General features: G+C 38.8%; 1 protein-coding gene across 1 annotated transcript in view; it reads right to left on the bottom strand.

Annotated features, from left to right (window-relative positions):
- The window catches only part of ABCA13 (ATP binding cassette subfamily A member 13), a 175,725-nt gene that overhangs the window by 115,175 nt on the left and 47,517 nt on the right, over nucleotides 1-13,033 (bottom strand). Inside the window, exons 21-24 of the mRNA XM_017738711.1 lie at nucleotides 13,024-13,033; nucleotides 10,637-10,776; nucleotides 5,811-5,924; nucleotides 5,087-5,177 (exon numbers count right to left, since the gene is read on the bottom strand). The exon at nucleotides 13,024-13,033 is cut by the window's right edge and continues 3 nt beyond it. Of these exons, the coding sequence (XP_017594200.1) occupies nucleotides 5,087-5,177; nucleotides 5,811-5,924; nucleotides 10,637-10,776; nucleotides 13,024-13,033 (355 nt within the window). The remainder of the gene's footprint in view (nucleotides 1-5,086; nucleotides 5,178-5,810; nucleotides 5,925-10,636; nucleotides 10,777-13,023) is intronic.

Raw genomic sequence — 13,033 nt, 5'->3', positions numbered from 1 at the left:
TGCTATTTAAGTAAAATAAAAAGTTGCTTGAAAAATAAATTTGAATAAATCAGGAATAAATAAATTTAGGTCAAAAATTAGAAGGAAGTTTTTAGTTATCAGAAGATTTGGGTGGTGGCACAGTTTTCAGTGATGACATTACAGCTATTTGTTTCCTGCCTTCTAAATACACACAAAACTACTTCATTACAGTGTGGGCAGCAGAGGGGTAGCACAAAAGAAAGATGCTTGTTTTGGTTTTATTTTTTCATCACCCTAGCTGTTGTATACTGAGTCGTATGCAGCCCTCTCTAAGGGAGAGTCCTTGATAGTGAAAAAAAAACTTCACATCTGGAAGAAATTGCAGAAGGATGAGAGAGACATTCAGCAAGTAAGACTTTAAAAGAGGAGCTTGCAGCACAAATGCCTTCCAGTGCCTTCCTGAAGGTTTGTAAGGACTGTGCTCAGCAAGGAGCTCACAAGTACTAGTGGAATAGGGTTTATATAAAGTTGGTAGAAAATTATTCCAAGTTGCTGGGCTGCAAAGCAAGGATAGAGGAAAATAATTGTCTTGCCCACACACAGCTAGCTTAGGAAGCAAAGGGCTTTAAAAGAAAACCACAAGCTTTTCACCCCTCAGCTAAATATTTACCTTGCTCCACATGAGTAAATCTGACATAGTAACCCTGTTAAACACGTTTAGAAATTGATAACTTTGCAAGGTCTTGCAGCATGATGATTTTATAGAGTTTGGAAGAGTTCTACATCTATCCACTCTGTCCATGACACTTTATAGCAGGAGTAGCAGGGAGAATAACGTCACTAAGTCTGTTAAAATTTTTATAGCATTGCAGAGAAATTAAAAAAGATACAAATACAAGCAACTTGTATTTGAGGACAATTAGAAGTCAGCTGAATGAGAGTGAAGATGTGACAAAAGAAGGGAATATTTGCTTTAGTTAGAAGACAATCACAGAGATCAGGAGATTTTAGAAAACTGGAGTTTTGGATAAAAAAAAAGATTGTGAATGGTAAAACCAGTAACATATGGATATATTCAAGACTTTAATTTAATGCAAGCTAGGTAATTACAGGACTAAACAGCTGATGCAATATAAGATTAATGAAATTTCTTAAAAAACAAACAGAAGAACAGAGGTTTACAGTTAAATTACACATTATTATGGACTAATAAAATGAACAAAAAATATACAGACTAAGATAAAAATAAGAGTGCATATCATTTTTCAAGAAGTAAAATGACCAAGTGAATCTATACAAAGAAGTATAATCAACATGTAAATGCAGAGGAGTGCTCTGGCACTTTGGAGAGATCAGTTTCACAAAGGCATAAAAGCTCTTGTGATCTATAGCCCATATTGATTTTCAGTTTTTATATGATGTTAATTTTGTCAACTGTATTCCCTTAAAATAAGGAAATTCTAGTTTCATAACCCACTCCACTTAAATCATATTCTGTCTTGACCATTCAAACTATAAACCATTTATTGCATATTATCGAATCTCCTTAGTTCTGTTAAAAAGCTTGAGAAACACAGGTACAGATTTCTGTGATGTTGTCGGCATCAGTGAGGATGGATCTGATAATTCCAGAGATCATGATAACTATTTAATGGAATCTGGTTTGTCCGTAACCTCTCATGTAGTTCTCAGTGTTAGGTCCTCAGAAACCAAATCCAGTTATTACTCAACTGATAGATTGAGACAGCTGTTTCCAGCAGGCCCTGCAGTTTTAGAGACTTGCTCTTTCCTACATCCTATCTTTCCAATATTGTGTTTCTGCAGGCTTCGGTTTTTAGCTGTATTATGATCCATCTTCACCTTGAGGCGTGAGCTTTGCCCAACCCAGACAAGCCAGCAGTTCACTGGTTAAGAAAATCATCTGAAGAGAAAGTAAATTCAAATTTGATTCGCTTGCCTAAGGAGGACATGGAACACGGATTCTTTCCAGTTTGAATTCCAGATGCCATTTGCCATTTTTCTTAATGAAAGAGTGCACAGCCAGCCCAAGTCTTCAAACAAAGCCTTCAAACCAAGGCCAATTTCAACTAAATCTCACAACCTGTCTGCAAAAGAAAAGCCACACCAGCTCACACCAACCATGACTGTATGTATTGGTTTGGCACAGCCTGGTTTTTGGTAGCTGAGGGGCCACAGAAGTCACTCCTCTGAGAAGGTCCTGGAAGTTCCCACCATGTCCAGCAGAGCAAATCCCTGATGGCTCTGAAGGGGGACATGCTGGTGGCCAAACCTGGGCCAATGAGAGAGGCTGGCAATGCCTCTATGATGACATATTTAAGAAGAAAATCAAAATAAAGTCACACAGTTTTTTTCCAGTCAGAGAAGAGGAGGAGGTGAGAACATGTGAGGAAAAACAACATGGAGATACCAAGGTCAGTGAAGAAGGAGGGGGAGGAGGTGCTCCAGGTGCCAGAGCTGAGATTCCTCTGCAGGCCATGGTGAGGACCATGGTGAAGCAGCTGTGCCCCTGCAGCCCATGGGGATCCACGGGGGATGCAGAGATCCACCCGCAGCCTGTGGGGGAGGTACCCGTGCCGGAGCGGGTGGATGGCTGGAGGGAGCTGTGATCCAGTGGAAGACCCAGTGGAGAGAGACAGCCCTTGCTTCCAGGCTGGAGCAGCCCTTCCTTCGAGGACTGCACCCCATGGAAAGAGAGACCCACGGCGCAGCACTTTTGGGACGACTGTGTACCCGTGGGAGGGGCTCATGCTACAGGAGGTGCGATGTGGCTGCTGCTCTTGAGAGTGAACCAATGTCAGAGAGGTTCAGGGAGAACTGCCTCCTGTGGGAGGGACCCCACGGCCCACAGGAGAAGACTCCTCTCCTGGAGCAGTGGGAGGAAATTCGGTGATGAACTGACCAAATGCCCTGTCTCCCTGTGCTGTCGGTGAGAAGGAGGGAGGGGCTGGGGGGGGGAAGGTGTTCTGAGGACTTATTTTACTTCTCACTATCCTCCTTTGACTCTTAGTTAGTAATAAATTCACTTTGAAACCTTAAGTTGAGCCTGTTTTGCACTTGAATTATTGTAGAGGGATTCCTTGTGGAACAGGGGCATATGATACCCCTGGAAAAATTGGACAACCCAGGGTTGCTGAGGAAAAACCCCTGAACTGGCCCCTGGCTGCAGCCAAGCCTGGAAAGCACCTGGCTGCAGGCAGCCCTGGAAGTCCTTGGCAAAGCAATACACTGGTCGGCTCCCCCACGGATTAGAGGCCGTCTAGAGGGACTGGGTGTGAATCTTTGCAAAAGTAGATACAAGCCTGTGTAGGTAAACAATAACGGGAGAACGATGCTCAAATCATATCGGTGTATGTGTCATTACTCTGGCTAGCTCTCCAGCACTCAGGCTCCCCCGAAAAATTATTTCTGCCAGTCCTTAACTCATGAACCCTTTGTTAATTTTTTTCTCTCCTCTACCCAGTTGTGTCAGGGGCGGGTGAGCGAGCGACTCTCATGGGTGTCTGGCATTGAGCCAGAGTCAAACCAAAACACCGTACCAGCTCTGGGCAGCAGTACAACTTAAGACTGAGAACACACTTAATTTACAAGCTCTCAAGAGTTTCCATGGATTTTGTCCATCTCCTGCCTCGAGGCAGATACTGAAAACCAATAAAAGCTGTACTTCAGGTACACTTAATTTATTTTAGCAGTACTCTTAATTCTTTGACTGTAAAGCAGACTTAATGACCTGTATTTCTGTAAAGTCCATTTTTTCAAAGCAATGAGGGTCACAAAGTCCCTCTGTGGGGGTGCCTGAGAGCTCATCACTGCCCTCCTCCAGAAAGTGACTGGAACAGATTCGTGTCTGGCTCATAATTTTCCTAACACCACTGACTGAAACCACACAGATCTGTCCTTTCTACCACAATCCTCCTCTAGGAAGTACCCTGCTCCCTTTGTCCATGATGTCATACTGTCTGTTACTGCATTTTATCCCACTTTTCCCTCTTTCTGATCGTCAAAATCATGAACTTTTCTTAAATGACATTGGACTCTGCTTCAGTACAAACTTTTCCTTCTGGCACATGCTAGCAAGCATTTTAATGATCGTGCACCTACCTTACTGACAGCTGGACATACTGAACTTTTTTCAATTATCAAAGTCGTATAAAATAGTTAAGTAACTTAATTTTACAGCATAATCCTTTCTCTTCTCCTACTTAAATCCTTGAATATCCCAAATTAGTCAATATAATAGCTTCCCTTCTTCTCCATTAAGAAACATTCTCCTTGGGCTATCTATCTAACCCTGGAGGCTCTCTGTTTGACTGCCAGGGTTCACTACCAACGCAGAAAGGGGCCAGCCAGGGATGGCTGTGCCCAGGGGGAGGCTGCTGGGCAGACCCATGCAGACCCATGAATCAGGGCCACTTCTTTCCAACAGAGCTGCACAGAGCTGGGCCTGGGCCTGCTCCAGGTTGCAGCTCCTACCACTACACACCTGGTTCTGGACCTGGGCATGGACCTGGGCCCACACTGCTTCCCACAGGTTGATATTCTGCCCTCAGCATCATCCCCACGGCCCCACTGGGCTATCCCAGGGCTGGGACTGACCCTGGTTGCTTCCTATTGACAATGCAGCTCCCTGGTTATAACCCTCTCAGGCTTTTCTGAGGCTCAAGGGCACCACACTCAACTGATTCTGAATAAATGGAGAAAAAAACCCACAGAGACTTTTTGATCAAACACACTCTATCCAATCTCATTTTCTATTTATTTCCTTCAAAATGTACTACAAAAATATACTTCTACCTAATGGAACTGTGGCTACTGGGTTTATATCTCCCTTCACTCCTTTTAAGTATAGATGATATGTTTGGACTCTCCCATGACACTTTGCCACTTCTGACTTGTTACCAATATTGTTTTAATATTTGAAATTCAAACTATCCAGTCACCCAAAAGAAAAAAGACAATTACAATTGAGACTAACTCAAGAGCGTAAAGTCTCTTATTACTTTGCTTAAGTATCACGGAGACAGGTAAAATATTCAATTTCAACTAAATGTAGTTCTAAATTGAAGTCTAACAGGGCTAATCATTACATGTACTTTCATATACGTACCATATGCTTGCATTTTTTTAAGGAGTTTTTCCATGTTGATATCCAAATTACTTTCTATGAAATGCTTTATGAAATTGTTTTGAAGTGCTTCCTAAAACGAAAAGTGATAGATGTCACCTCAAGTTTACCTTCTCTAAATATACAAAATATACATATGCATTAATGTTCAGTTCCATTACCAAGATTTCCTGCATAACACTGGAGAAGTCATTTAGCCTCTCCATGTCTTCGGTCTTTCCCTCTTAACAGGTTAACACCACACCTTTCAAATAAATGGCAGGGGGTGGGAAAGGGATTTAGGAGAGGTCACAGGGGAAGACACAAATATGTAGCATGGAAAAACCCCAGTAACAAGAATGCCTTTTTTATTTTATAGTCAATATTTCCCTCATCAGTTTTTTTAATCAGTTTCACATTTTGCTGGCAAATATAAGCAATGAACAAACAAGTACCAAAACCATGTTATTTCCCTTGTTGTTCAGTGATACTGGAGTGATACTGGAGATAGTGAGGCAACATTGCTTTTAATTATTTTTACATCAGAAGTTTCTCAGCATCAGGCTATAGGTTCATAACCTAAAGCTAATCTGCCTCTTTTTCAGCTGTTTTTAAACCTGAAGTCAGATACACATAGATATATGTGTGGTTTTACGTGTATAGAAATACTGTCTAGATCACACAGCAAAAAGTTGGAAAATAGAAGGATTTCCCACAGCTCACCAACCTGCAGTCGTGAAACTGTGAGAACATTTCCACTGGTTTTGAAGACCTCAGACATCCTAAGCCATGTCTCAGAATAAGTCTTCAAGTTTTCCACAAAACCAAAAGTGAAATTAGCCTGGGAAAAAGAATGCAGGGAAACAAATGAAGTGAAACATGCACAGTAAATCTTAAGAAACAGAAAAAACTGGTACACTTTAGATCTTCTGCAACTCCTTTCCATTTCATTTGGATAAACAGCAGTAAGAATATCCGTTCTCTTTTTTTTTTTTTACTTAAGAAATTAAAAGCATCTTTTTCAATACCAAGCAAACCAAAGTTTTCCTGTGCTCTGCATGTTTCCCACCTGAAGTATCATAAAGACTTATTTATTTTATAGTGTCTCTTTCACAGAGAGTACCATGGGGGTGCTTCAGAAAGACAGAAAAAGAAATACAGTTAGGACATATTCAAAAGAAAGCCTTTCGGTTGTGGGTCTTTTATTCAAACTAGTTCGACTGAATACATAACAAAAATGAAATTTGGAAGGACAGCTTGGACAATAAATTCAACTGATCAATAAATCTGTTTCAAAATACTCTCACAGGGAAAGACTTGAGTAAAGCAAAACATTTTCTGTCCCAGTCAAACATAGGTTACAATTTCTCTCTTAGCAAACAAGCGGAAATTTTTTTTTTCCAGCCTGTTTTAAACAGCTCACAAGTATACTCAAGACTAGAAAATATTGTGGCATCTTTTTGTTTAAATTGCTGTTATCAGTCACAGAAGTGCATTTAAGAACAATCCAGCATGGTTGTTATGGTAAAAATTGTTCACATTTTCCAGCAAAGAGTGTCTGCAGTGAGTTGTAAACTCTAGTTTGGGACCACACTTTTTGCAATAATTCCCATTGAAAGTATAAAATTTCTGCCATAGTATTTTAAGTGCCTTTTTCAAAATCCCACTCTTAGCACAACATGAAAAAACAACTTCTGGTGGCTCTTTTTTCCTCTTTATAACACAGAAGGCCCCAAAGAGACCTTACATGTAATTTTGTTTCCCTGAAAAACATTACGCATTTAATTTCTATGAGAATCCCTATTCCACTTCAAAGAATGGAATTCATTAAGGTTAAAGAGAAAGTGATCCTAAATGTTAAACTAAATCTGCTGTCAAATAGACTAAACAAGTTCTTCCCGTCAGAAGCAACACAGAAACCTCATGGATTGAAACCCACAAACCAGGCATGATGGTGACAAGATGAAGGAGACCAGGAAGGCTGCAAGGGTAGCAAGCAGCCAGTCTCGGAGATTGCTTTCTCCCTAGGACAGAGCAACCACAGGTCACACCAGAACACAAGGAGATCAAACTTTCAGACACCACTAGAAACTACTATATCAAGCAGCTTGTAAGATTTGGGCTCTGTAGATCTTAGTGCTTCTTGACTTGATTCTGAGCAGCACAAAGGAATAATTTTTGTGCTGAAATTGCTTTCAAAGAGCTACAGTAACTATAATGTGCTTGTATTCAACTGCCTTACACAAGAAACTAAAAAAACAGCAGCAGCATGGATTTTTGGAAAAGGTGAACTTTCTGTAATGTAAACACTTATTTCAAAGAAATTAAAAGCAGCAAAGTGGTTAAGTTGTGTGCAGGAGGTACAGAGTTTAAGGCACCATAGAGGAAACTGAACAAATATCTACTGCTTATCAAAAAAAGATTTGAGGAAGACCACATATATATATATACACACAATACAAAGCAGGAAGCCACTAGAAAACTTCCTTTCAAAGGAAGGTTACATCCAAATAAGAAAAAAAAACCCAAAACCTTAGGCCAAAGGAAGGTTACATCCAAATAAGAAAAAAAAAACCCAAAACGTTAGGCAAAAAAAAAGCAAAATGAGGAGTTAGTTTAAAAGTGTTTTTTGCTTTTTCATTCATGACAGCAGGCATTTGGGAAGTTCCTGAGTCAGAAGCCTTCCACATGCAGAACACTTTGGACAATCTGTCTCTAATCAAAGCAGCAGTAAAAAATAAACGTGCACAGTAAAACTTAAAAAAAACTTAACACAAAAAAAACTTAAGCACAACTTAAAAAAAATTGACAATAAGTAATTTCCAGGAAAAGATAATGTCCAGTGAAGAATTTCAAAAGCACTCGAGGATTAAATAGCTGAACTACTCAGTGTAGTGTAACCTCCTGATTAAAACTCCCTTGTCATGAGGGAAGTGGAAAATAACAAATGCAAAAATATGTATAAAGATGCTAGGGGAACCAGAGGATTGCAGACTAATAATTCTGAAATCTAAATAAGTTTTAAATTTTTTTATACTAATAATAAATTAAAATAAAGCGTAGTAGTAAATAGAGAATATAAATAATTACAGCTGGGAGATAAAACCACAAAATATTAAAATAGAAGGTGCCGCAGTCTGAAGTGGAATAAAAAGCAAGTGAGGAAGAAGTGCTTGATGCAGAACTCACCAAAGGAGCAATAAATACTAGGAATTCATATAACCTGAAAAGCAAGTGGACAAATTATAGCAGTAAAGTCCTGGCAAGCCTGACCCCAAAGTTTTTGGAAACAGCAGAAGGTTCTTGTAACATGAGTGCTGAATATAAGATCAACTCTGAGAATCTTCTGAAATAGGAAATACTTCCATAAGATCAGTTCATCAGTGGCAAAAAAGTTTTGTGAAGGCAAAGATCAAAGACGTCACATGTGGCCTTTGAGTTCCTGGATGCCATAGGGCACTGAACTGTTTTACCCTCAGTCATCGCCACAGCCTGTTTCTGTGACTATCACCATTACTCCACACAGTAGAACTGCTGCCGTCTCTGAAACTCGAACCCAGCAACCTCACAATTTATCGAAGAAAGGTCAATTACACAGTCTCAAATTTAATAGTCCATGTGGAAATCTTAGAGAATATGTTAGAGTATACAAACATCAGTGTTCTTCAAAGCTGTAATCTGCTACTTCTTTCTTCTAGTAAATAGATGACATGTAGCCACACACTCTGAAGGAAACTAGAACTGTTCCAATTTCAGTAGGAGATCAGGCTTGTAAAGGCTACAGGGTTGGGGTTTAGTAGCCACTTTTGAGACACTGGGGACAATATTTTGAATTTAAACTTTTGTTTCTGTTCAAGGAACAGCTGGGAGATTTTTGTAATAAAACCAGAGAAGAAAATTTCCCACTACTTTCATATTTACCCATAAACAGATCCCCATTCATAACTGCTTGTTGGATTTGCAGGACTGGGAAGAGGGGCAAGAGTGTATTTATACAGATTTCTGAATAAGCTGGTGGAACTTCTGTGAGCCTGAGAGTATATAATGAGAATGAGAGCTTCTACCAGGATCTTCTTATTGTTCCAGAGCATTAAACCCCACCCCAAAAAAAAATCCCAATCAGCCAACCAACAAACCAACAAATCCAAAAAACCAACCCACAAGCTAACTTCTTCCTGAACTGTATTACTCAGTCCAGATTTCACTAAAGGTCTATGGGGGAACATACTGTGTGTGAAGATATTCATCTTTCTTACAGATGCTTTTAAGAATGGAGGTTTGGCATATTAATTGGCAAAATAATGGGGAAATGTTTTAAGTGCTGTATTCTAAATGTCATTGTAACACAGAATATAATTTCAAAAAGATATGTAATATTTATCATTTCTTACGACTCGTCTTTGTAGAATTTCCATCTATAAACATCAAGAGCAGCTTCATTTCTAACTGACTAAAAATTTTAAATTAATCATACTGTACTCCAGAGTGATAACCTGTTCCTCAAATTAAGTTATTTAACTGCAAAATATGAAACCACTCAATATCTTTTTTCCAATTCAGAACAGAAACTATAAAGTTATCTATTATCTGCTATCTAGAATGGGGTTTTGGACTTAGTTTTTTACTATTTTTTAGAACACAAATCAGAATACCACAAAGTTTTCAATTTACAGAGAATATCGTTACCATCGTATTTAAAGTTACTATGGTCTTTTTGTGTACCACTTATAAGCAGCAATTGTTTTTGTCCAGATTTTAAATTAATCCAAATTGTCATTCTTGCAATAACTAATATTGCAGGGTAAAAGCCATATATTTAGATCAATGCAAAATTTGCAGAGAAATCTAAAACAAGTCATAAACCCTTCTCTTACAGAAGTGCCTCTAATCTAGGCATGAAGAAACATGTCACTGTCAATAATCACACTCAAGACAGAATAGCAGCCATAACAGAACTGCAGAGACAGTAAAACTCTTGAATACCATCATCAGCATCCACACATACAGCACCTCAGTTATGACTGGTCACTCAGATACTGGTGTTAGAAACAATCAGGAAGGATGAACTGAAGATTTCTTCTTTTTTTTTTTTTAATTCAGCTCAGTGACTCCCTAAGAACAGGCTTTTTTCCCTGGAGCATCCCTTCCCCAGGTCTCTATGATGCCCCATTACAGTTCCCATTTCCCATAAGAAAATGTTGAAGGCAAAAGCTTGCCTAGAATACCTGCACCCTACACCTTGATTCAGTATGATTCCCATGACACTTTTGCTAATGTGTTCCATTTAATCTGTCTATTCATGGTTTAAAGGACTTTGGGCAAAATTCTGCTTTTCACACTGAGTTGGAACCACTGTAACAAGTAGGATAAAAGTTAAGAGAAGCATTAAGTTTAAAGTGGGAAACAGGTGAGACCTCAGGGGGCAGGTTGGATCTATGTTTCTGAAAGGTAATTATCCAATTGCTTCTTCCTACCCTGGAAGAAGCGGACCTTTAAAACCAAGTACAAAGACAAAATCAATACACAGAAATAGTGGGGTTTTTTGATACTCACCTTCTCCATCACCAGGTTAATCATGTTGATGTTTGAATTGTACAGTATCTTCCCATGTAATAAAGGTTTCAGGAAAGTCCATAGCAAAGCCCCATTAGGAGCCTGCAAAATCTCCTGATAAAGCTTCAAGCAAAAAGGAGCTGCAAAAGCAAAGACAGGCTCGAATTTAAGATGGACAACACAGGTGAGATTGGAATTTTTTTATTCAAAGAAAAGCTTGAGTCTTATTTTAGAGTCTACCACAGCACCATGCCAAATACTGTTGCCAGTATTTTGGTAACAACATCATCCAACTACCACTAAACAATCAGTATAGGCCCCTACAGAAATTCTTTAACCACAGTCTATGATAGTGTTGAGGATGAAGAACTCTAAACACTGAACAGGAAAAAAAAATCAGAAGCCAGAGCTTCTTGCATTTCTGAAAAGCAGCCTGTGAATCCCATCTATCCTAAAATCATATTAGTGCCTGTTAGAGCAGAAGGACATATGTGAACCTTCTTCCCACAAAATTGAATTTAGAGGGAAGAATTAAAAGAAAAAAATCTCCTTCCACACCTGCCATTGTTCTTCAGCTTTGGGTTCCTATATAAGAAAGAAGTAGGAATATACAAAATCCTTCACAAATACTGACTTTTCTTTTTGTATAATCTTATAAAAACCTACCAAAAAGGCAGGCAAAAAATTTTCAGGACACTTAACTTCTTGATTTGAAACATCTAATCAATTGTCTTTTCCATTCTTTAATAAAAACCCATATTCCTACATCACATGGGGCTATTAATACATTAGGGTGTATGTCCTTCAGAACTAGGATCTAAGGAACAGTTTCAAAGATATCCCACTGCATTTGTACTCATGTAAAGGCAATCAGTTTCCTATTAGAAACATGCAGATTTTTACGCCCAGCTGATGTTTTTGGGGGGTTTTATTATCTCTTACAAGTGGTATCAAAGTATCCCATTTCTAGTGCTCTGAAGAAATACTAAATAATGTCATTAACTCCTCAAGGAAGACAAATCCTTTTACATAATGGAAAACTAGGCCAAAACCATTTAAACTCCTGAAAGAAAGTGAAAGAAAGATGTGTCAGAAATATTTCATTAAGAAAGGCCAGTTCTTTACCCAAATTTTTACTTTCTTAAATTAAACAATCATTACTAAAAACAATCATTGCTAAACAATAGCAAAGAATAATGAGGCTACAAGTTGGCCGGTCAGAAATGTCAATAGGCTAAAGGACACTGAAGACCTGCTACTCTGGCTTTGCTGTGAACTTCAGAAAGTCACTAGGAAGTGCTGGTATACAAAAAATACATACAAGTTAATCACTGTGAAGGGGTATGAATCAAGTTTCTGCGGCCTCAATTTTTTTTTCCATTGCCCCATGCAGAAATTTGTAAAGTATGGGCAACAGTATTAATTCACTCATGGGAATGTAGGAAATAACAGATGCCTTAAATATTTCAGAGTCCTGTGGTAAAAGGTCTCACAGCACACCAGAGTTGTGACAACTCTGAAAAAAAAAGAAAAGAACTCTGGAAAAAAAAGATCAAGAAACAGTGCTTCTGGCCTAAACAGCTTTTAAAGAGACAAAGTTCCAAACAATCTTTCTAATCAGCCATCCAGCTGACTTCAACCTTCCAGTAGGAAAGAAAAACAGAGCTGCCTGCTTAGCATTACATCCCACACATGCAAGTGAGAAGGCCAAAACAGAGCTCTGGCTCCCTCCCAAGGATCCCAGCCAAGCCTGGAGCAACTTTGGGCTGTAGAAACCAATAGATGATGGAGGCATCCCTAGTGACACTCTATCACTGTAGTCTTCTCTTGCACAGGGCCACCTGAGGCACTAACAAGGTCATTAACAATACTAAAATTAATCAGGGTAAGTCAAATGTGTATTGAGGAAAGGGACCAAAGGTGAAACTACATGAGTGCTAAGGGATTTTTCTGAGCACTTGACAAAGAGAATAGGAATATCAACCATTAAAAAACTTGTTCTATCCAGAAGGTTTGCATATTTTACTGCTCAATAATTACCACAGCTTTGTGTTTACAGAAGAAGGGAAAGCAGCAATATATTCTCAATCTGGTATCTCAAAGATATGTTTTTAATACCAAGTGCTGTAAAACTGTTAATAAAAATGTCTCAAAGAAAGGAATACTCTTAATTATTTGCAAAGATAGAAAAAAACCAGAATCACTTCTGTCTCACCCACAATTATCTCATAGCCACTAAATTTTTATTGATCAGCATCTTGTGCTGAAGTTAACTGAGTCAGTATCAACTGAGACGTCAATGGGTATATAAACATTTCCATTTAAGTGGGAAAAACGTCTCTTAACTCTGAATGCATACTGCAACTTGTGATTGATGTTTTTCTTACTTGAGTTTTC

This window comes from Corvus brachyrhynchos, unplaced genomic scaffold (genome assembly GCF_000691975.1).
Source record: "Corvus brachyrhynchos isolate BGI_N302 unplaced genomic scaffold, ASM69197v1 scaffold23, whole genome shotgun sequence".
NCBI classification, from domain to species: Eukaryota; Metazoa; Chordata; class Aves; order Passeriformes; family Corvidae; genus Corvus; species Corvus brachyrhynchos.
This window is presented reverse-complemented; position numbering and strand designations above follow the sequence as displayed.